The sequence below is a fragment of the Passer montanus genome, unplaced genomic scaffold (assembly GCF_014805655.1).
Source record: "Passer montanus isolate IOZ18808 unplaced genomic scaffold, ASM1480565v1 scaffold44, whole genome shotgun sequence".
NCBI classification, from domain to species: Eukaryota; Metazoa; Chordata; class Aves; order Passeriformes; family Passeridae; genus Passer; species Passer montanus.
Window position 1 is genome coordinate 279834 of NW_024369262.1, and position 27868 is coordinate 307701.

The 27868-nt window shown below is 42.1% G+C and overlaps 1 protein-coding gene across 3 annotated transcripts in view; it reads right to left on the reverse strand.

The window, feature by feature from the left end:
• Positions 1-84: 84 nt before the first annotated feature.
• The window catches only part of RABEP1 (rabaptin, RAB GTPase binding effector protein 1), a 40648-nt gene continuing 12864 nt past the window's right edge, over positions 85-27868 (reverse strand). For 2 of the 3 annotated variants that reach the window (XM_039720435.1, XM_039720434.1), the window contains exons 3-18: positions 26831-27034; positions 25481-25641; positions 20150-20263; positions 18677-18812; positions 17732-17910; positions 16692-16817; positions 14070-14537; positions 12083-12187; positions 11281-11397; positions 9957-10055; positions 8426-8566; positions 7571-7760; positions 7229-7284; positions 6701-6799; positions 5796-5912; positions 3484-3907 (exon numbers count right to left, since the gene is read on the reverse strand). In XM_039720435.1, the coding sequence (XP_039576369.1) occupies positions 3806-3907; positions 5796-5912; positions 6701-6799; positions 7229-7284; positions 7571-7760; positions 8426-8566; positions 9957-10055; positions 11281-11397; positions 12083-12187; positions 14070-14537; positions 16692-16817; positions 17732-17910; positions 18677-18812; positions 20150-20263; positions 25481-25641; positions 26831-27034 (2414 nt within the window). In that variant the 3' untranslated portion in view covers positions 3484-3805. Of the gene's footprint in view, positions 3908-5795; positions 5913-6700; positions 6800-7228; positions 7285-7570; positions 7761-8425; positions 8567-9956; positions 10056-11280; positions 11398-12082; positions 12188-14069; positions 14538-16691; positions 16818-17731; positions 17911-18676; positions 18813-20149; positions 20264-25480; positions 25642-26830; positions 27035-27868 lie in introns of all 3 variants that reach the window. The other variant, XM_039720433.1, reaches the window with a different exon arrangement.

A 27868-nucleotide genomic window follows, 5' to 3' on the forward strand; every position in this document is an offset into this window, starting at 1 on the left:
GTCTCCCAGCCTTGCTCCATCAGGGGTTCCCTGGGCGCAGGCTGTGGCAGGAAGCAGAGGAGAAAGACCAGAGGCATGCACACACACACTTCAGCAGCTTTTTTTAATTTGGAACACTTTCTCCATAAAGGACACACCTTCAGTACAGTTAACAAATGGTTACACTGGAATCCTGGAGACAGCAGAATTCTACACCCACGATTGCACAGGACACCAATGGCTTGGCTCACTGGAATGCAGTATTGACTTCCAAACACTGCCTTTTGCAAAAGATGGCTCTGCAGTCCTTGCCATTACAAGGCCAATTCAGTCTCTGCTGTAGACAGACTCTAGTGGACAATAAGGAATTGTTGTCCCTCCCCCCTGCCCCTGGAAAAGGCGCCGTGGTGAAGCTCAGGGGGGACAGGAGTTACTGCACTGCTAAAACAGGGGGGCACTGCTGGGGGGTACCAGACATGCTGCAAGAACACTTTGTACAGGTTAAGACTATACAGGTACAGGAATGCAGACAGAACTCCACCTGGGCCCTGTTCCAGCCTCCACCAACAGCTCAGCCCTGTCACAGCTGAGCAGTGGCACTGCCTGAGACAGGAGAGCCCACCCCGGCCCCAGCCACGCTCCACAACACCCAGAACTGGAAGGAAGAGCATTTGTTTTCTCATGTTCACAAACAGCAACACCAGAATCCATCATCCAGTGAGTATCTACACCAAGAGCTTTTCCTACATTTACAGTCTTTTAAATTTGCTCTGCAAATTTGGCACACACTGTCTTGTTTTGCTTTGAAAGGCCCCTTTGAGTTTGAGTTCAGCAGAAGCTCAGTTGCTGCTGCTGAAGCTTTGCTGTCCTTCCCCCAGGAGGGACAGCAGTTTGCAGGGAGCACATCTCCCACCACTTCTGTGAATAGCCAGGGTTCCAATTTCAAACTGAATTGTTTAAAAGTCTGACATTACAGCAGTTGGTGAAAAGGGTGACTCGTGTTCCAACACTAAAACGGTCACAGCTGCTACTGAGACAGGAGCACAGGTGTTGGGCTGGTGATGGAACAGGGAGGTGAAAAGGAAAACCATGCAAGAGCTGCCTGCCCTCCTCTCCACACCAAAGGAACTTCCTCGAGGCACTTGTGCAGTGCCTGCTTCACAAACCAGGAAAAGCACACAGTGCACACCCCCAGGCCTGCAGGTCTGCCCTGGGAACAGCTCCACAGGCCCTGGGGCCACCAAGGAGCCCAAAGCACTTGCCCCACTCCCTCCTTCCTGCCCTGACCCTGCCCTGACACCAGCACACCCGGGGAAAGCTGTGCCCACGAGCCATAAAAACAAACCAAGGAAAAGCCCCCAGCCCTGGAGCACCTGAAACGCTCTGAGCCAGCACAGCCAGGGCTGCTGAGAACAGGCCAGACACAGGGACCAGCAAGGGGTGCTGGAAGGGCAGGAACAGCCCCTGCCCCTGCTCCCTGACACTGGGACCAGCCAGAAACACACCCAAAAAATACTTCACTGTGAAAGACCTCAAGGTGCAGTTCCTAAAGAGCTCAGCTTGCTGAAGAGGGTGCAGGATGTGGTGTAGTTTTGCCCTACAGGAGGTTTCCTTACACCTCCTGCACAGGTGAAGCAGTCCCCAGTTACAGTAACTAACCCTGTAACCTGTTACACCTTAGTTTTTGGCAAGGGAGGGGGGAAACAGAGAAAAAAAGCTTTCCTTTCTGTTCTGCAGCTCCTACTAAAGGCCTGTAGTTTTGTCTCCAAAGTCTACCCAGCCATTGGAAAACTGAATAACAATATCTGGTCCTGGATTTATGCATCAGGACCTGGCTGCTGTCACCCACAGTTCAGCAAATAGTGAGGAAGAGTAAAAAAACCCTAATCTGGTAATAGCCAAATAAGACTCAAGCCACACTTCAACGTCACCTTTATGTGACAGTAAGTGTCATCTCTAGACATGACAGCTCTGCCATCTGTTAGTCATTACTAAGGTGGGAAAGATTACTTTTGGGTGTCAGGATTATGAGGAGAATTAATTGCTAGGGTGAATAAAATGCTTTAATTCTTGTAATGAGTGGAAAGGAATTGAGCTTATATGATGCTTTTTTGGCTGTTTTTAAGGCATTCCTCTTCAAAACCACTGGTTCTGACTTTATGTCAGTAGCAGGATATACACTGCTAAAAATAGGATCTAAGCACTTCAAATATATAGTCATGTGCATTGCAGTTTGGAGCATTTTCTGTCACTTTTGAAGGTGATGAAGAAAAGCAGATCTCTGGCCAAGTATATGAAGAAAAAACATCAAGGAATGGAGGAGAAACTAAGAAGTTTTGGACAGCGGGATCTGCTCCTTCAGCCTCCTTTAAGTGAGTTGCAAAGTCCAAGAATTGGGTTTGTACCACCAGGATCAACAACGCCTGCAAGAGCTCAGGAATCCATCCAGCTGTGTGCATGAACTCCAGCAGTGCAGGAGGAGGAGGAGGAGGGATGCTCATGTTACCTCTGGACATTTATAGAACAAGAAACCCAAACCTGGCAACTGAGTGATCACAAGAATTTCCTGCCTCTGCTGCCACATCACTCAGTGTCATTTCACAGTCTGGGAGCAGAACCAGGGGACAGCCCAGGAGCCACCTCTGAGCAGGGCAGGACACCAAAGAGCTGCACTGCCCCCTCCAGCAGCACAATCCTGCAGCTCCTGCAGGTCTGTGCCCTGCCCAGGAGTGTCTGAGAGTGGCTCCCTGTGAGCTGACACGAGGCTGAGCTGGCAGAGGGGTCAGGAACAGCTTCACTCAGCACCTGCCCTTCCCAGAGAGCTCCTGCCTGCACAGCTGGTGCCACCCCAGAGCAGAGCACACCTGCACCACCTCGGGCCAATGCTCAGACATGCACACAACTTTTTTTCTGGTTGGGTTTTTTGTTTGCTTGGTTTTTTGGTTTGTTTGTTGTTTGTTTTTTTTTTTCCACAGAGAAGGGATTCCAGGCACTGCTCAGCTTTAGGAGATGAGAAACAACCAGTTGTAGCTCCATATTCTAAATTACATTTGTGAAAAGAGATTACAAAACAGTGCATTTCTTGTGCTTTTCTTTCTGTATCTGAATTCAACAGAAAAATGGCAAGGAGTTAAATTCTCAGTACAGTGTTCTTTTTCTTTTGGATTAGCATTTATCTGTTCAGGAGATACACAGCTCACTCATATCCACATTTCAGCAGCATTCAGATTCTTCACAGAGCCAATGGTTTTTAAAAAAAAAAAGTACTGAGTTATGAAATAAGATCAATATCCAGTGTCCTGCTAATAAAGTCATATTTTAATATAAAATATTCATACAGCATACTCTACACCTCATTCTCTCTGCTAGCTGAATACTGTTACTGACTATTCAAACAGAAAAACTTCAACCACTTTGCTCTTCAACGTTTTGGAGGGACAATAGTTTCCAGCAGCTACTTTGATCACAGTAGTGGGGGAAAGAACAGAGGGAAAGACAGGGGTATAATGTTCCAAAACTCTATATTAGGTTACGAAGTCGGCTGAAAGAGGGAAGTTTTTCAGAATGTAAGGACTGATCCCACTCAGTGGAACACGAAACACTGCACTCATTAGTGTTTCCTTTAGAAATTCTCCTTCCTACACTACAAGTCACCCTTGTGCTCTCTTCCTGCCCAGTACGAAACCTTTTCCCCTCTAGAAACAAAACTTAAGTCATTGCTCCCCTCTGTTGTCTTCTGCTCTCTCGGTTAGAGTTAAATAATAATTAATGTTGCTATAAAGATGAGTTAAAAACCCCAGACACAGCCTTGGAGCCCATCAGGGTGTCATGTTTCAGGGAGCTGATTAATGTCCGTCAGTTTTGTGTCGTTCAGGATTGCACGGATCCTCTCCAGGGAATCTGCCTGCCGGATCCTCTCCAGCTGCACCTGAGGGAACCAACACAGGCACTGCAGTCAGCAGGGGGAGAGCCCAGAGCCAGGCCCAAAGGGGGGAGAACAGCTCACACCCAATCCCAAAGGGAGCCCCCAAGGGATCCAACATCACCAGGGGCTGAAGAAATGCAAGGTGTGAAGGAACACAAGCTTAGTTTGGGTGCAAGAATGGGAAGAAGAAGGCAGTTGTGATTTTACAATAATTCCCCAGTTTCTGGGGGTTCCAGGCATCATCAGGACTCTGTGTTTTATCTCATGTCCAGTCACTGACACTGTACTGGAAAACTGGAGCTGTGCAAAGTAAACCTTGCCAGGAGCAGCCCAACACATGCCTTGGAGGCTCTCAAGGTCACAGCCAAAATGCTCTTGGAGCAAACATCCCATTTCCAGGCTCACTCCTTGCTTTGCTGATAATCCAGTTTAAGCTATTTCCTGTCTGCTGAAAAAGGGCCCAGCAGAGCTGTGGTGAAATCAAGGCAAAGAGAGCACAACTGATTTCTTTCTCACACTCAAACTTTCACCATCTTTGCTTTCAGTTAAAAATCCCCAGCTACCATTTAATTGCTTGTTAACCCTTCCTCTGAATTGCTGATAACTAATTTGGCCAGTGCACCCCTCACACAAGGGGTTCCTGCCCAGGCTCTCACTGACAAGGCCAGGCAAGGGAATGACCCTGCCAAGAAACCACAGTCCTCCTCTGATGCTCATCTCACACTGTGCACAGTGCACATGGCACAAGCCATTGCTTCAACTGGAGCACAAACTGATGTGCAGTACCTGCTTAGGGCAGAAGGAAACACAAAACACAGCTATAGTTCTTACTGAGCTCAAGGTTTACTAAACTGCCTGCAAGTTGTGGATGAGCCCACCACACATCTTCAAAGTGGTGGCTGTTTGCTCTGAGAACTGGAGGACTTTAAAAACCAAAAAGTGAGGATGAGGACAAACAAGAAACAACTTCCCTCAGCAGGACAACTCAATAGTCTCCTTTGTTCTACCAATTCCTCCAGACACAGCCAGAGAGGACAGATCTCTATTGTCCATCCAGCTAAACTGTGCCTAGTAAACAATCTCCCACATTCTGGGTTAATTTTCCAAGTAATCCCGAATGCCTGACTGAGAAAATGTGTAATTTGAATTCTGCTGGATGTCACTGAGGGCCTGGCCAAGGACTCCAAGGAGATGGGGCTGAAATTCAGCATCTCCTCTGTGAGCCAAGCTGGAACATAAAGGGGGCACAAAGTCTGGAAACACAGACCCTGCAGGTGAGCCCAGTGCAGCCTGGCTTCCCCAGGACACTGACAGTCCCTCGCACACAAACTGCAGCAGAGAACAGCCTGACAAACCTGGATCAGCCTCAGGGACAGCCCTGACAAAACTCCTCCCCTCAGCCACCTCTTGGCATCTCACAGCAACCACAGGTTCACTTGGTAGAGGAAATACAAGGATAACAACAGAGACAATAGCAAGGACAAGACTTCCAGAATGTATAAACAGAAAACAGTAACTGTAACACTAAGAACCATTTCACATATTCAGGTCAAGCACTTTGCCCTCAAATATTTGCATCTGAATGATTTGCTAGGAAAGTATCACACTGTAAGCATCAGGAGATGGACAAGGAAAAACACAGGTCTGGAAGAGCCATCATCTTTGGCCCTGCACAGTTTCTTTCAGTACAGTAACTGAAAGTTGGCTGAAAATCAAAATAGAATCCCAATAGCTTTAATAACAGTATCATAGCAGGAATACCCAATCAGTTTATTACACTAACAAATTCTAAAATAGATCATAAATACCAACACAAGAAAATTCACAACTGCTATTTCTTATTTTACTCAGCTCTGGAGAAGTAAAGCACACATTGGTTGGACTCTCTTACCTGAAGTGTCTGAGAAAGCTTTACAAAGTCTCTCTGCACTTGCTCACTGACATCCAACTCAGTCTGCAACCTCTGGGCTTTGTTCTTCTCTTCAAACACCAGCTGCTCAAGGTTGGCCTGAGGAGGAAAAGGTTCTTTTGCTTGAACTGAATAAAAATCAGCAGCTTGTATAAACTGATTAAAGTGTGATACCAGAGGAAAGCAGCACAGCATTCACAGGGCCCTGGCAACAAACTAAACCAGTCTTTCCACACCTCAGTTTCCCATAGTACAAAATCAGGGGCTAATACCCATTAATAGGTGCCAGCCCAAAGTCCCTTAACAGCACCATGAGCAGGGATCTCAAAATACAAAGGCAGAGTCCTGGGTTTTATGCAGTAAGTTCATGGTAAGGGCAGTAATTTGCTGCTGGCAATATAACTGCCTTGCTGTCCTGAGCTTTAGTCAGAGAAGTGTTGGGAGAAAAGGCATAAAAAACCAAAATCACAAGAAGAGAGGGCAGAGAGTGAGTGCTCAGATCACAATTAAATAACCTGAGTGCTGAAGTATAGAGCCCCTTCCTACAGCAACTACAAAAAACCCCACCATTTCTTCAAAAGCATCAAAGCATCCAAGCCAAGGTTTGGTATCAGGACACTCCACAGGCAGGAATGTTCCTGAGCCTTCACTTGGGAGGGCAACCCAAGGACGGTCAGGGCAGCAGCAATTCAGAGCCACCATTTTACAAATCCCAGTGAAAACAGGGGTGAGGATTTAACCACATCCAGAGGACATTACTGCCCTGCCAGTTTCTTACCAACATTCAAAAGCTTCTTTTTTTCATTCTTAGGTAGTGCCACATTCTCTGACACAGCTGCTCATCACAAAAGATGCAGATACACTTCACATCCAGACATCATAGCTACCTTTGCTGCAGTCTCCTTCTTCAGCTGTTCTTCTAGAGCATTCTTTGCCTCCTGCAGACTCTCCAGCTGCTGCAGGTTTTCCTGTGAAGAGCTTTCCAACTGCATAATAATATTGAAAAAAATTAACTAAATTTCTTAACATTTCCATCTCCCACAGTCCCTCCATAAGGAAGTCTCTTTCAGGTATTTAGGGGACTCAGAAACACACCCAACTAATCACTTCTAGGGGCAGAGAAAACACCTGAATAACATCACTTTCTCACCATTTATTTACTTCTAGAGCTGGAGAGAAATGTCCAAACTTGACATTTAGGTCAGTGCTAGGCAGTCTAGTAGTAGTTAGGAATTACTTAATCAAGTGTTTAGGTTAGAGATTAATAAAACAGATCAAACACCTTTTAAGGAACAGAACTATGAATGTGTCCTACTCCTACACTGACATCAATACAGCAAAGAGGAAAAAAACCTCTTTATTAAAAAACCCCACATCACCAAACCCAAAAATTCCACAGTGAAAAAGCTTCTTACCTGTTCCTTTTCTGCTTTTATTCTTTCCAGTTCAGCTTTTAAACTGGAAATGGAAGCTGAAAAACAAAAATATTAAAACTTAAATGCAAGAAACACAGGAAATTGTTCACACCCTGTTTACTTCTGTTAATATTTAAAGGAGAATTAAAATCGTGTTACATCAAGGTACCTCAAAAGCAAACAAATAATTGTACTTTTGTTTTCAGCTGCACAGCTTTGGTGTCTCTGCTTTCAAAAGTACACAGTATTTAGAATTCAGGTAAGTCTACTGAAAAATCAACTCTTTGTGCACCTTAATAATTCCTTATATTCCTTTCCTGAGGCCGTTTCACCCCTGCTCACCTATTTCCTCTTTGCAATTCTCTATTTCCAGCTGTAGAGTTTCTTCTATATTTTCTTTCAAATATTGTTCAGCTTGGATCTGTTCCTTCAAGAAGAGGATCTCTGCCTTCAGCTTCTCCTCCAGGTGATCTGCTGCTGTCCTCACACTGATGATGTCCTCGCGGTACTTGAGGATCAGCTCCCGCAGCTCCTGGATCAAGGATTAGCAGAGATGTGCATTGGGCACCCCCCAGCACTGGGCAATCTGCACAGGGACAAAGCTCTGCTGCCCCAGGGTCTGTCCTGACATCCCAGACCTGCTCCCAGCAGGGAATTACAGCCACAGTCTGCTGGGCCACAGGAAATGAAAACATGGCAAACATCCCCAGGGTTTATGATGCTCCCCCTGCCCTTCAGCCCCACCAAATCTTTTAGGCTTAAAGGAAAGGAGTGGCCATGAAAGGAATGATAAGGCTTATCATTATGCAAGGCTTTGGATTATCACTGGTTTAACTGGACAGAAGTGACTGACTTCACTTGAATTACTGAATCAATACAGTGGGGCTCTGCTGACTGAACACCTGTGTGCCCAGTTGGAAAATGCAGCTTAAACTGGCTGAACTGGGCCAGAGCCACACCCACTGACCACAGAGCAGCTGTCAGGCCAAGTTAGCTGGGTTTACAACCCATCCAACACCCTGAAGCAGCCATGGCACAGGGGGACCACTGGCTGGCTTTGTCCATCACAGACTTCCAGGGTTAAAACCCCAATTACTGTTCCCTGTGCTGTTTGAGACAGCTTTTTGATAAAGAATAATACTGCAGTGAGATCAAGTCACAAGCACTGTTGGTGTTAATGATTTAAAAATGTTTTACCTCTGTTGCTTCGGGTAGAATGAAATCTTCAGCCTGCTGTAAGGACACATGCAAGCTGTGTTTTCCTTGAAGACTTTCATTATCTTTTTGCAGTCTCACCAGCTCTTCTGAAACCTGCTCCCTTGACTGTGTCAGGACAGCCTACAATGCAAAGAAAAGCATAAATTCACACTCAGGGTCATGCTCAGATCTCTTCTTCCCCATTTACCACCCCTACTTTCAGAAGTCTGGTGAATTGATATTCTTTTTAAAGAAGGGAAACAAAATGATGCTGTGGATCAACACCAGCAGCTCCCTCTTGCCTGGCCTGTGCACCAGAGATAAAGGCAAGGGCAACTTTAAGGGTCCAGGCAGAGAGGAGGAAGACAGTGATAAATAAAATACAGCTTTGTTCAGTGTCCCACTTTCCTCCTGTGTTTATCCATTAGCTGAGCTCATGGAAGGGAAGCAGAGTGGGGAAACACAGGTGCTTTCAGGAGCTGCAGGGATGTTTATTAACAGCACCTCAGCACTCAGCTGTAAGAGCAGGTTATCCAAAAACCTGAAATATTCACCCTGGAACTTTCCATGGTGGGTGTCTGCCTCTCACTGTCCTCCCAGGAGAGCACTAGAACAGCTGACCCCATGGAAAGAAAAAGGATGAAGACTGCATTACAGAAGAAAAAAAAAAATTCCAGGGGAGTTTTCCAAGAGGAATGGAAATGGGGAACCAGGGACCTGAGCAATGCAGGAGCTGTGCTACAGGGGGCAGAAGGAGAAGCAGACTCAGATCAACACATTTTCTGGATCTCCTGCACATCCACCAGACATGTTCTCATGCAGAGCATCTCCCAGCAATGCCCTGATGTGCTACACACAATCCCCGACCCCAAAAATGGGTCAGTGAGGATGAATTCTCTTGGTCCCCCACAAATGCTGGGCTAGGGAGGACAAAAGAAGAAACTTGATTCTGATCCTTCTGTAGAAAGGAATGAATTGCTCTAAGGAAGTCAAACTTAGTTCTAAAACATGAGGTCCTCTTCCTATTCTCTGGCTTAATTCCAACAAGATGCTCAAAAATAGTTTTAAAAAATTAAGCTTCCATACATATCTCTCCCTGGGTGTTAGGGCTGCTATTTTAAGTCTGACCTGCAACAACACTGATCATTCATCTCTAAAACCTGAGAAAATATTCATTAATGATAGTACTTGTGATGAGTCCCAAAAACGTCTTGAGAAAATCTGTCTTGAGATTTGAGGTGAAGTTGAGATAGCACAGAGACATGGAATTAGACAAGGAGTAAGGGGAAAGAAGCTGGCCAGTGATCTCCTGCTGCTGAATGTGCAGGAGCACAGAGAGCAGCCCAGAATGACACAAACTGCCCCAGCACTTCCCATCAGAGCTCACTGCACCAGCCCCTGTGCAAGTGAAGATGCTCAGCCCCCTCCAGCCAAGCCTGGCTGGGCAGACAAAGCCTTTCACAGACACACTGAGCTCCCAGGGTCACACAAACAGGGCTGCTCATGGATCTCTGCAATTAACCTGTCTTACCATTTGCTCCTGGACACTTCTCTTGGCTTGCAGAAATGCCTGCTGCAGCTCGCTGAGGAAATTCTCTGACTTCTGACACTTGGCCATGAGCAAGGAGATCTTAAAGAAAGAAAACACAGCAGACACATAAGAAATAAAGCCTAGAACAGATTCAGAAAAAGCAATAAGTTCTCTTGCCTGTTATCATTACTAACAGGTACTTTGAAATTTCAAACTAAGCCACTGCAGTTGATGTTAATTCTTCACTCAGTCAAGCAGGAAAGCAGCTCCAGGCAGTAAGGACAGATGTTGTGTTTCTGCACCAACAATATTTTTATGTTCTATTTACCAAACTCTGAATCAACAGTTAATTCTAATAAAATTTACACGTAAGCTACTTTGGAGACACTGAAGGGAAACTGAAGAGCTTTTTTTTTAAGTTTTCAGCATTTTTTGAATTTTCGTACCTTTCTCTGAAAGCACCTTCAAAAACTCTACAAGTAATTCCACAACAAGTGTAAGATTAATCATTACTTAATTAACAGCACCCTGGTACAGCCAGAAGAACATATAAACATATTTCTGTTGTCTAAGCTGGACTTTGTCTAATGATTGTTTCTTTAGTAAGAAAAAATGCTGGGTAGGATGGAAGAGACAAAATTCCAGCCCAAGTGAAGTAAATTCAGTGTCTGGTACACAGCATGTACCTACTACTCCAAGCTTTAATAGGCCAAAGATGATGACTTCTTTTTTTCCTTCTTTTTATTTTTAACTATGACTACCACCCATTATATTTGGCTTCATTGTTCCAGAAGAATTAGGCACACATCTCAGACTGAGAAATCTTTCCAGTGGGCTATTATTTTAAAGGAGTTCAGTGCCTATTTTGGCCCTGCTAAGGCCTGCTCAGCTCCTCATTACTGCATTCTTCACCACGAGTCCATTAATTGGGTGTCAAATCTTGATAAGAGCAGGTGGTGGAACAGAATCACTCTTCTGCAACACAGCTGTGCCCAGAGCACAGGGTCTGTCTGCATGTTTGGGTCATTTCAGACACACTTCAAAACTCAAACATTCCTCAAACTCCTACTGCCACTCTGTAATGGAGTTCAGGATTAGACATTATATTTTAAGGCAAAAAATGGGTAACACAACATTAGAGACACAATAGATTTATCTAGAAACTGTGGCAGACTCAGGCGGAGCACAACTAACCCTAGAAATTCTCCTTTGTGTTGCCTCTACAGCCAGTAGCCCATCCCTATCTAACAAAGCACAAGTTCTTGTTACATACTTTTGAAGAACATTTCATCATTCCTGGATCTCAATTACCAAATCCTTGTACCTGATTGGAAGAGTCTTCAGCACTTTGTTTCATGTAATCCTCCAATTCCTGTTTATCTTTCATTGTCTTTTCCAGCTGGTCATTAGCTTGCCTCAGCATCACCTGCAGCTTTTTCACCTGTGTTGTCACAACAAAATTAATTCATTTTTCATTCTCTTGGGGAGAATTTATTTTCTGAACCCCTTCACTCTTCAAACCAACAATATAAAATCCCTCAAAAATCCTATGAAACCCAGAAGTTCCTTTGCTGTTGAAACAGGCTCCAGCACAGATTATCCCTCTAAGGAAACATGGGACATCCAACTGCACTGGACCATGGCCATGTAATGACTTCAATCACTTATTTCAAAGCACAATGTGACTCATGCCTTCCACACCCATCTGAAAATTGTCCTTTGGTATATGGCAGGAAACAAATATCCTCCAAGACTTGAAAGTCATTTTATGCTGCTAGGATGAGGTCCTTTTCTGTTAACAGATCTTACAGTATCAAAGATAATAGAATTTAATGCATGACAAGCATTTTAAACATATAAATTATTAAAGATACTGACTTCAGCATGGGCATAATACTTTTTATAGAACACTACCTTTACTACATGGTCTTACAGCATCAAATAAAGGGGTTCTTCAAGGTGAATCCCTAAGAAATATGCACATGACCACACATGATTAATAAATCAAGTTATGTCAAGTTATCCAGTATGTTGATATTGGTCAGTTAAAACCAATGAATAAAACAGCACTCTCAGTAGTTCAAAAAGCTGCAAAAGCCTGGCTAAAGCAATGAGGGAATTCCCACCTGGTCTCTGGTCTCAGCCTCCTGGATCTGGATCCCTTGCAACTGCTTCTCATAATTGGAGCACATGTCACAGCGCCTGCCCAGCTTGTTCCCTGCATTCTGCACCTGCAGGACACAGAGTCAGCACCTGCCCTGAGCCAGGGAGGTCTCCAGGGAATGCAGGGATGCTGCACACACTCAGGTGCTGTGTGGCCACAAAGCACAGCAGACAAAAGACAGAATCATGTAATGGCAGGATTGAGTTGCTCTAAAAGTGAAGGATGGATAAATCAGCTGGGGGATATCAGCTTTTCCTGCCATGGTCCCACCCGTGGCACAAAAAGCCATGACACAAAGAGTTCATCAAGTCACTGCTGTGTTCCCCTGACAAGCAGAAACCAAACAGGAGAGAGGAAAGTAACAGTGTTGGGGAGGGCAGCAGGGAAACCAAGAGTAAACCTGATGTCATGCTGGAACTGCAATGGTTTTGGCCAAGGGGACAAATGGAAGTTTAATCAAAGTTTCAGCTACAGGTCAAGTTAGAGCTGAATCTGTGTTTGTGTTTGCTGCTCCATGTCCAAGCCACAGCAAGAGGCATTCACAGCCCAGTGTGTGCTCCTGCCTCCAGAAGATGTGGGAAGCTGCATTTCTGTTCTGGATTCTGAAACAGGGCTGAAGTAAAGTGTCACCAAAATGTCAACAGGGCAAGGGAACACTGAAGAATAAGGATTTAACTCAGCTCTGAGCTCAGGATGCTGTAATTTCTCCAGACATAGCAAATCAGTAGAAAAACAACAAGAAGAAAAGCAAAGCAACTTTACAACAGGTTTGGAGAGACCTCCTAAGCAAAAATTTGCACTAAGTTAAATTTCAACAAATTGAGAAAAAAAAATCAGTAGTTCTTAATTTCATCTGTCCTTCATCTGGCCTTTTCTCCTTCAATACATTTTTTTTTACTCCCATCTTGTCTCCCTTTTCACCCAGTATCAATTACTATCTCCCCCCACCTTTTCTTCCCCCTAAGGTATTGCTCCTTGGCCTCTCTTCCTCTGAAAGAAAAACCACAGGAAACCCCAAATACTCCACTTTTCAGCAAAAACCAAATACAAGCTTTGAACTGGCATCAGATAAAGCTGCTGAAAAACTGACAGGCAGAACACCCAGAAGCAACAATTTCCTTGATCATCCACAGTGCAAGTGGCCCAGAGTTTAGTCTAATCTGCTGCTTGCTGCTCTCAGAGATGGGTTTGTGATGATGCAAGTCCCCAGTAATTTCCTGGAGCCTCTCTGTGGTACTTTGTGCCTTGGGCATAGTTTGGCTGCTCATTTCCAAAGTGCCCCCTGTGCACAGCCCTCAGCAAACACCCCAGCACACAGAGCAGCACCCCCAGCTCTGCTGCTTCTGCTCCTCTCTGCCCTCTCCTATTCACCCCCATTTCCACTAGAATGCTCTCTCCTCAACTTCCCATTTTCTCCTGAAGTTCTCCTGTTCTTTTGAGTTCTTCTAAGCCTTCTAATGTTTACATTCTTGTAACAAACTTTCTCACGGACTTCATGTAAATAATTATTTTCTGGAGGAGGAGAAATTCGATGGACTGTTAGTTTGTCCAGTGCCATTGGAGAGATGGCACTTTCACCCTCCAATCCACTGTCACTTTTGGAAATCTATAAATGTTGCAATCAGAATTAAACCTCCCTCTTTTCCACCTTGGAGAATCTGTGTTTATGTCTTCCTATTTTGTGTCTTAGAATGACATTGTCCCACCTTTTCCCCCCTCTCAGACAATACTGAGTTCCACCGCCACCTCCTCAAAACCCAAAGCATCTCATGTTTAGTAAAGCTGCCTGTCCCAGGAGCAGGGCCAGCTCATACCTTCCACTGGATGTGTTTCACCTGCAGAAGCATTCCAAGAGGGGAAAGTGAACATCTGCCCTGGATGTGACCTCTTCCTTTCCCAGCTGGCTCTGGGCAGAGCCCAGGAGGCAGGAGCAGGGCAGGGGGACTCACCTCCTTCTGCAGCAGGTTCCACTCTGTCTCGCTGACCAGGCGGTACCCGCTGGGGGACACATAAGCACTTTCCACCCCCTGGGTGACACTGGAGAGCAGGGAAGCAGTCTCTTCTTGCTCTGGTGTCATTGCTTTGATTGCTTTTTCCTGATCTTTGGTCAACATGAACCCGCTCGGCATTTGCAGGGATCCAAGGGAAGCCGTATCAAAGTTCTCAGACACTGAATCTGCTCCAACAAGTGGTCCAAAATCTGACTCATCCAGGTTCCCAGCAGATTTTGCTTTGTTGTTGTACCCTAAAGCTTTGGACTGTAAGGATCCAGATGTGCCCAGACTGTCTGTAGACTGTGCTCTTCTAAGTCCATCTTTAAACATATCAGTGTCTGGTTTATTGAAGGATTCGCCAGAGGAAAGAAGCAAGTCTGCATCCAGGGAATGGACTGAGCCATGGGTGCTATTCACATGCACCTGGAATTGAAAATCAAGGAATAAAACAAATATTTACTCCATTTTAGTGGTACAGGAGGAATGCTGGACACTGATTATCAGGCATGGCAAAGGCAGGTTTAAATTTCTTTGGCAAGAACATCTGCTCTCTAAGTTTAAGGCCACAGAGAACTGAAATGAACCAGCTAGAATGCAAAAAAAAATAAAACAAGTTTTAAAAGTCTTCTGTTAACAGAGTGCTTCTGTAAGACTACCTTCCTGCCAGACAAGCAAGGACACAGTCACCTTCCATCTTCCAATATTTGAGGCAAGATGCTTCCCCTGAAGAGATGTACTAGCAACATTCCCTCTGCAACCATAATCTACACACCAGAAGGCAGATACTTTACTTCCAAAAGGAAATTCAGAAGTTTTTCATAAAACAAAACACTTTGCGTTAACACAAAAATAAACAGAGAAAAATATACTTAAAAGTCTCCTCCATACCAACAAGTATATGTTGGACTTCTATTTTTCTCTTCTGCTTTGAGTATCTAACAAAATACCAAAATATTTCCTTCACAATGTTATTTGTACATAAAAAAAAGGGAAAAGGCTGGGCTTAGACCCAAAAGGTATCCTGGGGAATGCAGCACCAAAAGCCACACAAATTGTCCTGTGATGTGTATCAGGCACATGGAGCCTCTCGATCTATTTTTGTTTTTTGTAGCACTGAAAAGAGAGCAGTAATGCTTTATTTAAAAAGCACATGACTGCTTTCAAAATACCTTCCAAAATATTATGCACTTCTGCTTTGCCATTAGACACATAAGGAAGTAACACTGGAACCAGGCTCTTGAGAAAAATTATCATTTCTGAAATAGGTCCAGAGACCAGCAGGCTGCTGGCACTTCATATAAGTACTCATAACCTATAATAGATATATATTTATATCATGCACTAGTGTTTTATGGCTGCTGTAAATGCCTTGTTTTATCATTTTTACGTGTAATATTTATATTTGCATGTATATATACAAGTTCATCATAAAAAAGTCAAGAGAATGCAGACTTACATAAAACTGCATTTTCAGGCTACAGCTGTGCTGTGATAACCAAAACAATATTAACAAATCATCTCTTTGTATTGCAAACTGCACAAGAGAGAGGATCTTAGAAGCTATAACAAATTATAACAAGTTGTAAGAACTGATGAATATGACTGATTACAACATATAAAACATATTCTAAACAGCTAAAAAGGTAATAAATAACAAAACCAAACATATATATAGAAACCCAAACCACTCTGAAAGTTATGCGCCTTCTCAAAATATAAATTTTCCATTATGTATAAATCTTAGAAGCAAATAAGTGCTGTGAATGATGGACTAAAGAATATGCTATGAACTGAGATTTAAGAAAACATCAGAAGATAAATTTTTTGCTCCTCACCAATGTGCCTCATTTGCATATCTGGACATGGAAGATACAAACAGTATTTGAAACAGAAAGTGGCTGTAGGCTAAAGGGTAGAACTAGATCTCAGCTACCTTTAGATCTCAAAATTCTGAACATCTTTCCGCATTCTGAACTGTTATAAATAATTTATAAAAGTAAAGGAATTACTTCAGAATACATATAATAAAGTACGTACTTTTTTTCCCTTCAAAAATTATAAAAAACCAGCAAAACACTGGCTCACTCTGAAAACTCCCAAGTCTCTTGAAGGTTAAATAAGCTCCTATAGCACAAAAACTTTGTGGGTTTTTATTAATTTTTCCTTCATTTGACTCACAAAACCAAAATGGACCCTGAGAAATGATAAGTACAGAATTCAACAATTTGGTTAGCAAAGTAGCTGCAACACTCTTGCTGAATGTTCAGATATAATTGGCTTAATCCTGAACATTTAGGTGTGTTAGAACGTGCTTAGAAATCCCAGGAGAACCTACCAGCAGTTAACCTCCAGAATGCAAAATGTAAATTACCATTTTTAATGGCACCTCTCAGGATGGTGCACTATTGTCTTCCAATCTTAATTAGGATTTATAGATTCAACTGCAACTCTGAGGATTTTTTTATTGCCTAATAAGATTAGAAGCTACAGAGAATAGAGGGCTGTAACTCTGCATTTGTATTTGCAATGAACACCCTGAGGAATGCCCAAGTACAAGTGAAGATTAAATTGTTTTACCTCTTCATTGGAGAGCTGGGTAAGGGTTTCTTCAGGGGCCAGAGAACATGAAGCCTTTGTTTCATCATCTGAATCTTTTTGCTTCTCTTCCTTTCTCTTGCTAAGCCTCTGCTGATCATCTTCTTCCTAAAAATCAGTGGTCAATAGAGCATACAAAGAAAATGGGATTCAGTTTTGCCATAATAGTCATGACATCAGCTTTCATGATAAACTAAGCTACTGAAAAAGATTATTTTGGTTAAAACCCAGTGGTTTTCACATAAATATTCTTTTAGTTAATAAATACAGTGTTCATTTCACGAGGCACCCAAACTGACTGAAGTGAGAACTTTGCACATTTAGTGGCTGATTGATGTTCTAGAATGATTTTATTCAAAAAGCATATTACCTAGTTTAAAATCCTAATTATAAAGATGAACAAGTAACAAAACTAGCTGGTACACTGGCTATGGTACAGACTATAAATATATAACATATCTATCCCTAAAAGACTCATTCATAGCCATTACACAGGCATGAACATGAAAAAAAAGTGAAATAGGAAGTGCCTTGATCACTAAATGATGGAATATAAGGAATCAAGAAAAAACCCTAATAGATCACTAAGTCATAAGTATGTACAATCACTTGTGTAAGTTAATTTAAAATGAAAGTCTTAATTTATGTCTAGGATATGTACTGGAAGGCTGAAAAAACCTAGAAAGAAGCGAAACTTGCTGACATCCTTAACCCAGACATTTTGCATCATAGATGACTATTTCTTCCTCCAAGATTAATTTCTGGGTATTTTTACATTTTCATTTAAATATTGGCAATATTAGAGTTCTTATATATAGCACTAGTAAAATACTTGTCCAAATGGGATCTGTTATAACTGCCAGCTGTCACTCAAAGGGGAGATTTCAGTTAGAACTGTTAGTTCTCTTTTTTTGAGCTATTACCACATTTTCACCCAACATGTGATTTCCACGCCTGTTACACCACAGTAAACCTACAGCATTACAAAAAAATAAAAGCAAAAAGAGAAAGCAGCAGGTAACCTGATCCTTTTTTTTCAGCTCTTCCACCTGCCGGAGCTGCTCTGAGGTGAGCACAATTTCCATCCTCTGCATGTCCCTCATCAGCAGCCTCTGGGACTCCAGGAACTGGTCATTGGCTTTCTGCCATGTGTGTTTCAGCTGGTTGTGCTGCTGCCTCTCTTGCTCTAGGAGATGGCAAACTATGCAAGCAGAGAAAAAATTCTTCTGAACCACAAGTGTTTAAATATCTTTTCCAAATAGAAGCATTTTCAGGAATAAAAGTAATTATTGGTCTAATCAAGAACAGTCAGGCTTTGTTCAACAACTATTTAGGTTAATAATGTCTTATTTCAAATACCATTTTCTTAATTTCCAAACTTGGCTTGTGATTAGGGATATATTACTGACAGTTCAAGATTTCCCAGTGAGAAGACTAAAGCCTCAACTTCATTAATGAATTCTAACAGTTTTGGGGTTTTTTTTAGTGGTGGGTTCAGAAAACTGTCTTCTACATCCCTATTTATTTCAGCAGCAGGTTCTGGTTTCCACTCCTCTGCAGTGACCCTGGGCTGTGGTGCCCTACAGGGATATTTCCACACTCAGCACTGCAACACCTCAGGGAGCCAGGTCTATACATTATGGAAATAATGCTCATAATTATGCACAAATACAACACATACCTAAAATCACTTCAGCAAGAATGAAGCTTGCAAGCTTAAAGAACTTAGCAGATATTCAACAATAAGCCTTGAGGGAAATAATGACTCTGCTGTTTTTCTGACATAAGGGAATTCCACATTCAATTCTTCTCAAACATTTTATGGCCTTTCACATTTAAAAGTCCTGCTTCTCTCTCCCAATTTCTTTTAATCAAGTTAAAGTAAGAAATTATAAAAGAATTCACAGCTCCGCTGGGTTTTGCATCCTCAGTGGAAGAGAGTCAAAGGACTGTTGTTAGGTGGGTACCTTCATGCAGCTCCTTCCTCAACTTCTCTGCATCCTCTTGCAGGACTGATTTTTGTGTGTTGAGAACAGCCACATACATCTCCAAGTCTGTCCTACACGACTTCTCAGCTTCTAAATAATGGTTCAGTTCTTTAACCTGAATAAAAAGAGGGAAATAACCAGCTCAGGGGGAAACACTCTCAGACATTTCCTTCTTGTTAGAAGTTATAGTTCTGCCTGTTCAGGTAATGTACAGGTGCTGAAGGACCAGTTTACTTGCAGAAATCCCAAATATTCAACTACCAGTGTGTAAGCAGTGCTTGTGAATGAGTTACTCATTACAATTCCAAGTCAAACCTATCAGTATATCACAGTTATAGCACCTGGATCACAGCAGCACTGAGCACAGATGGTACAAAGGGAAATATCCCAGGAAAGCAGACAGTGAAGTAATCAGTGCTGATAGCCAGGATCTAAATGGCTGATAAATGTTGATAAGCCAAGAGCTCCTTAGTTCAAAACAGAGTAATCATAGTAGCCAGAAAAAAATTAAAGAGGCAAGCTTGAAGTAAGCCTAAGAAGAGAGAAAACTTGGGGACAGACAAGAAAAGAAACTTTCCAACACATGAAAGACTGTTGCAAAAAGAAAGAAAATCTATCAACAAAAACAATTATATCAAGAAATACTGAAGAAATATATTTGGATTTTCTTCTTGTTGTTTTGTTTTTTTAGATTTTTTTTAATAGCAGAACTAACAAATAACTGAAATGAGTGTCCTGCAGAATCTCCAGCCAGAACCTTATAAGACAGGGTTACATAAACATCTGTCAGACATGATGCTTGGAGAAATGGATTTCATCTCGGAACAAGGATCAATTGGAAAGATTTCTTTATGGCACTATTCAGTTTTACAGTTTGCTGAGTCAGAAATCACAGGAGGTTTTATCTTAGAGAAAACCAAAGCCTTCAGGCAATTCCTAACTGGCTGCAGAGAGCTGCTGTTCATCTTCCTCAGCACAGCACGGGACACCCTGACGCCAAGCCAGGGCTCAGGACAGCCTTGGGCTGTGACTGCCACTGATGGTGGGGACAGATTTCCTGCCCTAGGACACCAAACCTTCCATCTGCTGCCCTTTAAGCCTTTCAAATGTGAAAGTCTGACTTCGTGGCTCCAAGTGTGCCAATAAGCCAGAGGCCAGGTGGCTGGGAGAAGTGCAAAGCAGATATTTTTCTAGAGCTTTTTTTCTATTAATAGTAGACCTGGAGCTGTGCAATTTATTCTAAACCCAGATCCCACACACACAGTGCAACTCTCAAAACAAAAAGATGGAAAAACGTATTTAGGCCAAACATGATATTTGAGCTCCAGGAGACAAGAAGTGCATGAAGAGTTTCCCAAGACACCTTTTTCTTTCTTATAAAATTTGACTTGTCTGCATCAAACTAGCACACTGCAAGATATAAATCAGGATTCAGTTAGAGCTCCACCTCACCTCTGATGCTGCTTTTATTTTTTCTTCAGCTTCTGCCAGTTTCTCCTTTAGGGCTGCAATCTCTTTCTCCATGGGCATCACAACGGAGCGCAGCTTCTCAGCATCTTCCTGAGCCTGAAATTCAGACAGTAAATTGTAATGCAGCATCAGAATTTTCACACCAGTTCCCATTATTGGAGACATTTGGAGAAAATGTCTGCATCAACAAAAAAAGCTGACTAAACTTCCACTTTCAATGCTCAGCTTACTGCTATTTATTCAGTTCAGCAGCCATCTCTGTGACAATGGGCTGATATTACTCCATTCATAGAAGGCAACTAAATTTTAAATCTATGTATGGGTTAAGTCACAAATATCTCTTTTAAAAGAGCATATCAGCAAATCTATCACTCTTGATGCCTGGCAGAAAATGCATGGATCAAGCATTTAAAACAATGTGCACTTTATTAAAGGCCTAACTGTCCCACAACCTGCTGCCACAGAGCACATATGAAAAAACCCAAAAGAAGTGCATGATGAGGTCCTGATCATGCAGTCACTTACTTGAAAAGTTAAAAGCAAGTGGAGCTGCACAGTAATGCCTAGTGTAGCTCAGTTCTCTTTTAGAAGATCATTTTTCAACTTTACATTACTACTGATGCAGCATCAGGTTTTGGTGTTACTGTACTGAATATTTCAAACTATATATAGACAATTTATCCCATGATTTCTTTCAAAAAGTAGTTCTGAGAAGATCAAAGAGCAGCAGAATTAGAGGACTGTTTCAAGGAAAGGGGAAAAAGGGAAAACAAGGTAAAAATAGCAAGAATTAAAATGAGAAATAGCATTCGGGGTTCAAAACTAGAATTGCACATTAACATGTGGCCCTGGCATCCCCATTTCTTAAATGCTCTGCCTTTCCTTCAGGGATGCACTGCAGACTTTCCAAATGAAAGGAGCAGCTCCCACAGACTCCCCAGGAGCCAGCAGAACACTCAAATACTCGCTGCAGTAAACCTCTCCAAGGCACAGAGAATTCCAGCATTCTAATTTGGGCTGGCTTTGTGCAGGAGGCTCAGAAAGCTCAGTTGTTCTCTGCCTTCTACTGGAAGAACTCAGCAGGGGAGGGAGGGAGGGCAGGGAGCTGTGCCCCAAGCTGGAGTTTCAAAAGATGACACCTTTCATAACCTCATCAGCAAAGACAGACAGTAAATGGTAACACTCATGTCTGGTTTTGAAACTAGACTAGAATGCAGGTTTTAGAGGTTATTCATTTGACTTTCAGTTTCTGGTGAGCTTATTGAGAACTGTACTCCTAGCAAGACTTTCAGGAACAGAAATAGAAAATATTTTTAACTACTGAAGTTTTTTAACTTAGAATTAATAGACAAAATAAAATGTTACTGCAATACCTGTCAATTATTTAAGCAGTACAATTTTAAAACTTTACAGAAAATTCTGAACACAACACTAAATTAAATTTCTTTACATTTCATTTATTTCTGCTACATTTGTCACTGCTGGAGTACCAATGAAAGCTGTGAGGAAAGCAAGGGATGTCACTTGGCAGTGAATTCAATACCAGGGACATGTGACTGTCATACACACCCAGACCCTGGTGCTTGCAGCCAGCAACTCAACTGTCACATTTTTCAAACAAATGGGAGAAGGAGCTCCACTTCAGGCATTGTTTTATACTTCATTTATCATATCAGTTCTATTCATGTAATAGAATGAATTGAACATTATTTTCTAATTATTCAGGATAACTGCAGCAATATTTCACTGCCAGCCTGGTTTCACATTGCTCACCACAGAATACAGAGCCACAAATGTGCCTGTGTAGGAACCAAGCAGTTCAGAGAAACAGTCAGAAAGTTCTCTGAAAGCAAAACCAGACTGTGAACAACTGAAAAGACAAAACTGTATCACATTTCACATACAGAAAAATTACTCCAGCTTTTACTGCTTGGTAAACAGAGCTGAAGTTTGACACTGTGGTTGCAACATATTGTAAGGATCTCTATTAAAGGTCAGTGTGATCTTGAGCTAAACACTCCCAACAGCCTCTCTCTGCTAACAAAAGGAGTGCTGGGCCCTGGGTCTGCTTCTGGACATAAAGCAGAATTACTGAGACTCCAAAATAGAGGTTAAAGCTCCACTCAATGTTTTAATAAAATGAGAATATCTGTTGTGTTGAAAAATGCTACTTAAAGATACTGTCACATGTGGCAAGAGGTGCCACAGCACCAAATTTCCTGTGCTGAGAGGTGTTACTCAGACTCTTCCAGAGGTGAGATCCTTAAAACATTTATTTCCTTTTAACTTTTTATTAAACTTAACTTGGCTGTCAACTGCCACAGTTTTACATGTGATCAGCTCATCTTTACTCATTCCTTAACCAAAAAACAAGCACCCAAACCACTTCTGCCCCAGCCAAACCTGCTTCCCCCAGCACGGGGGCTGCAGAACACACTGAGGGACCTGCAGAGCACAGCAGGAAAATGACTCCATGGAGAGATAATGCTAAAAATGAGTCCAAGTCATTTTCAGAGGAACAAACACTTGACTGGAGACATCCCAAGTGACATTATACCTGAGCTTCTTCCTTAAAAATGAGACAAGTGGAAAACACACAGACACAACTTGAAGATTTTTCTTTAAAGCAGGACTAAACCATTTGAAACTCCTCTAAATTTATCCCACTGTTCTTCACCATTACCAACAAAAATAGCATACTGTATATCAGATTTTATGGCCAACTCTGTCACAGAAATCTGATTACTCTTCCTTTCCAATTTCCCCTCTCCTGACTAATAAGCACAATTCCTAACAGGAGCTTTGTACTTTCCTGCTATCTCTGTACACAAAATATCTGCTCTGCAGACTTCTGCTACTCAGAGTTTGACACAACTGTGCTAAGAAGAGTATTTACATTCATCACAGCTCCAACAGCAAAACAGATCTTTTCCTGAACAGAAAATGAGGTCTGACTTAAAAAAAAAGCCAAGTCATATTTTGCCAGTGGCCAAAGTTTGGGCACAACTCATCTGTGCAGAGTCAGCCCAGTCAGTCCCCAGCAGGGAAGTACACGCTGCTGTGCTAGATTGCCTTTAGCTGCTGTGAAAACAAAAAACCCCAGACCTACCTGGTACTACAACTCAACAAGAAAGCAGATTTTTACAAATTACTGAGATTAAGAAGACAAAATGGCAAGGTTTTCTTAGAAATCATTGCTTTATGATACAAAATCACAGAACAGACAATTTCTCTACAGAAATTAGCAATTTGCAACCTGAAATTCACATGGAAAAGTAAAACAGCTGCTTCCAGACAAGAGCATGTGTTCCACCAGACAAGCTCTTTCTGACAAAAGAACATATAAAGATGGAGCATAAGCAGTGCTGGCTGCAAATTGCATTTTGCATGAGGAATTGATCATAAGTCTTCAAATAACACATCCCAAGTGATCAAGAAAGTTCCTCTTTTCACACTGACTGCTGACACATGAATATTCATTATTTCACTGCCCAAGCAAACCTTTTTATGGGCTTGGGATTTGCTTGTTTGTTTTTAGGTAAAATTGAATGTCCTTTTCCTAATTTTGATGTAATTCTTAGCCTCCTTGAGGAAAAAACTCACAGGTTTAATAATAACAAAGAAGATTAAACTCTCATGCAAAGCAGTTTAAGCAATTATTTCAAGCTGCACTCTGAAAACCAGATTTCCCCCTCCCCCTCCTATTACATAAGGTGCATGTTCCTCTGCTTTACAGGCCTAGAAAGCTTTCCAAACTCCTATTACCAGAGATTAATAAACTGATCACCTTTTCCTTTAGGGATATTTAACTCCCTTTTAAAGGACTATAGTTGAAAATGCTATTTATCTGCTATGCTAAACTTCCCTACTAAAGCCACAGGGTTTAGGTGAGCTGTGCTGCCATGTCAGCAGCTTGCAATTTCAACTTACACAATCAGTAATTTCAGATTAAAAATATGAATCAGTTGAGAGAGAGTGTTCTCTAGCAATGCTTATTGGCAGGTAGTTGGGAGTGCAATGCCAGGACTTTTACACTGTGAGCTCTGCATCTTCTGGGCTGTTTCTACAAGACTCACTGATCCAGTTTTGAACCTCCATTCACCTTCAACCAAAGTCTTTTTGTTCTTAAAAATACTAAAACCTTTTCTTAAAAACAGTAAATGTCTTACAATTGCAGTGGGATTAGAACAGGCTTTACCCTGACTCTTACCTTTGAAATCAGGGCTCCATGAAGAGCAGACCCACAGCAATAATGCAACTACAACTAGCAATAGTCAGGAACCTCTTCCTAAGTCTCAGAAAAAGAATTCCATTTTGCAACACTAACACTGATTGCTTGCTACAACACAAAAATAGCTAAAATGTTTCTCCATACTGCATTTCTTCTGCTGACAGCAAGCAGGAACAGGCACATGCAGTGATGTGGCAGATTACCAGATGTTAGCCTACTTCTTTATTAAATATAGGTTCAGTCACTACTTTAAAATTGTGTTAGAATGCCTTGAAGACTAAGGTAATCTTGCTGAGATGAGAAATTCATGAAAATGCAAGTTATTACAATAAATAAACAAAGATTTTTATAAAGCACTAATCTGTTATGACCAGTTCAATTTCCTTCCTGTCTGAAACACTAAATCTTCAACCTCAACAAAAAAAAAAGAAAATCCAAACTCAAGACAAGACACCTCAATCTACTTCTACGAACTTTTCTTAGTCACAGATCTTTGAACAACTACAACAGTATCTGTCCATCCTCCAGAGCAATTATTTTTCATCATCTAGACCCTGCTGTTTTGTGACAGCAAGGTTCTGCACTTCCTAGGGAGGCAGCAATACTGTGATACACAAACATGGCTTACTTTAGAGAAAGAGAGAAGACATCTTAGATATTCTGAGGTTTTAATGGGCACTTTAAGTGCTGGGAAAAAAAGTAAAAGTAAAGAAGTGTAAAGAAGTGTAAAGAAAACTTTATAAAACTGCAGTCAATCCAGAAAAATCTAAAGATGGTTTTACTTGAGCTCATTTGACATCATGACAAGTGCCTTGACAAGGCTCCCTGTTTTTACAAGCTGAAGGCTAAACTTCACCATCGTCTCAGGTGCAATTCTCCCACTGAATGCACATAATTAGGAACAAAGCTTTTAAGGCTTTAAATGGATTAGGTCATGATGACTTCCCTGAACAAAGGCTGGCAGCTGGCAGCACCAGGCTGTGTGAGCTGCTGAGGAATCACAGCAGCCAGAGGAATGAACCCATGCCTGACCCCACGGGCCTATCCTCAAACAGAAACTGAGGAACTCCTTTCCAACGTACCTTTTTCATTTCATTTTCTAGGTTTTCCTCCTCCTGGCCTTCAGACAGTCTCCTCCTTAGCTCTGCAATTTCCCTCTCCATGTTCTCTCGGTACTGGCTCCACTGAGCTCGCTCTTGCTCCATCCTGTGGTGATACTGCAGCTCATAGTCACGGACAGTCTCTAGAAAACAGCATTTTCAAAACTTATTTTCAATGTAAGTTAAAGAACAGAGCTTTAGGAACTCCATCTCCAACCACTCAGTAATTTACTATAATTAATTAAAACTAGGACAACCCTCCCTTCCTTCAGACTCCTGCCCCAAAACCCAAATACATAAGTAAAAGAACTGAAATTAAATTTCAATTAGTACCATCAACAGAACAGAGAGAAACAACCTGCAAAAACTGTGCAACTCCTAATTTCAAGGTAATGTACATGACTAATATCCTACTTAGCAGCACACAAGTACATCATCCAAACAAATGACTAGATCCTTAAAAAGGTACTCCAAAATGCAAAGAAATTCAAACTTCTCACCCAGCTTCCATTTCCCCAGGATTCACACCACTCAGCACAGGAGCTGCCTGTTTACACAGGCACAGCAGCTGGCACAGCTGAGCCTTAATCTAGGTTCATGTATCTGTGTAGATCATAAATAAACAGACATTTGTGTACTCAATATACATAAAGGTTTGTCTGTTCTGGGTGAAAAGCACAATGAAGTGATGGAAAAACTGCCCAGAGCCGAGAGGCTCTAGGCTCAGGATAGTGAGATCCTGTCTGTGAACCTTTAAGAAAACAGACATTTGTGGCAATAGTCTGTTCCTAGTTCATATCCTTTTGTTCATTCCCTTTGTCTCAGAAATGTCAGCAGCTGTGCAATGTGCAAATATAACAAGGAAGAGATCAGAACTATTAAGAAAAAAAACACCCAGGACTGAGAGAGCAGTCAATACCCTGGGGGAAGGCCCACGTGAGTACTGGAGGGACACTTGACTGTGTGAGAGCAGAACTGTGTTCACACAGAAAGAAAGAAGAGAATCATGCTGGCAGCTTAAAGCTGTTTGCAGACTTGTCAAATTACAGGCATTATACTTATCTTCGTGGAAGGATGAAGTATCACACTCATAGTCCCTCAAAAATGCTTTGCATATACATGAGGTTCCTGTGGCCATGAATTCTAAATTCTATCCTCAAGCTGACAATAAAAAACCCATCAAGTTCCTTTCCACAACCTTGGAAACTACACTTCACCCAGCCCTTCTGCAGCTTTCCCAATCCATAACATTTATCCATACTCTGAGGAACAGCAGCCACAAATCCCTAAAGAATCAGGGTGGCTGATCTCAGCAGCTTGCCTGGTTGTTACCTTTCATGATGGCCTGGAGGGAAGCCACTTCTTCTTGCCACTGCCTCTTGACCTCGTCGATGGCCTCCTGCTTGGTGGTCTCTGACACTGTGGCTATGGCCTTGATGTTCTCCATTTCAGCGTGGGCCTCCATCAGCTGGGTGCGCAGCTGGCCCAGGTCGTCCTGGGCTGCCTGCAGCACTGCATTCTGTCTTTTCAGGTCCTCTGAAAGGAGCATTGGATACGTTGAGCTGGATTAATGAGTTCAACCTGAAGTCTAGCCCCAGTTGCCATGGCAAAGAACAGAAGGGAGTGAAGGAAGCAGTGGTATTAAAACATCTACCTGTAACGACTGAACAAATGTTGGCAGGCCTCTTCAGGGAATGCTTCTTCTTGACTTTGTTTGCCCTTGTCTTTATTAAAGGAGCATCTTATGGATGCAGACACTAGATACAACTAGGATCAGTATACCTGATGAAAGTGAACTGTGCTTTTCATCAGTTATTATTTAACTAATTCTGGTAATGAATCTGGAAAAAGCATGAACAGACTGGAAAACAGTTTCCCCCCATTTCTGGGACCAACTTGGTTCTCAATTTGGATGGCACACTTTATATTTCTTGAAAAAAACCCACTCTGTGACACTTTTAGAGAGCCCACAAGAAAAACATGCAGCCTAATTTGCTTTTTACTAAAGACTTTGTTAAAACTGAGCTCCTACAAAGAAAAGGAATACATTCAATGGAACAGCCATGACTTCTCTAATTGTTGCAACTATAAACAGAAATTAAACTAACTTTGTATTATCCTTCTGAGTTCTCAGCTAATCGGAAATAAACAGCTCTGGAAGACATATATAATTAATTCCAAAAGCACTAACACAAAATATGTGTTTTATGCCCACATAGCCTGCTTCAATGGCAATCCCTTTCAGCAGAAACATCTGGCCAGCACATAACCAACACCAAGCTATCATGTATAGCTACCATGTATTTCCCTCAGGGCCAAAAAGCTGAATCAATCCTGGTGCTCTCACCCTGACAGAGAACAGAGAACCCC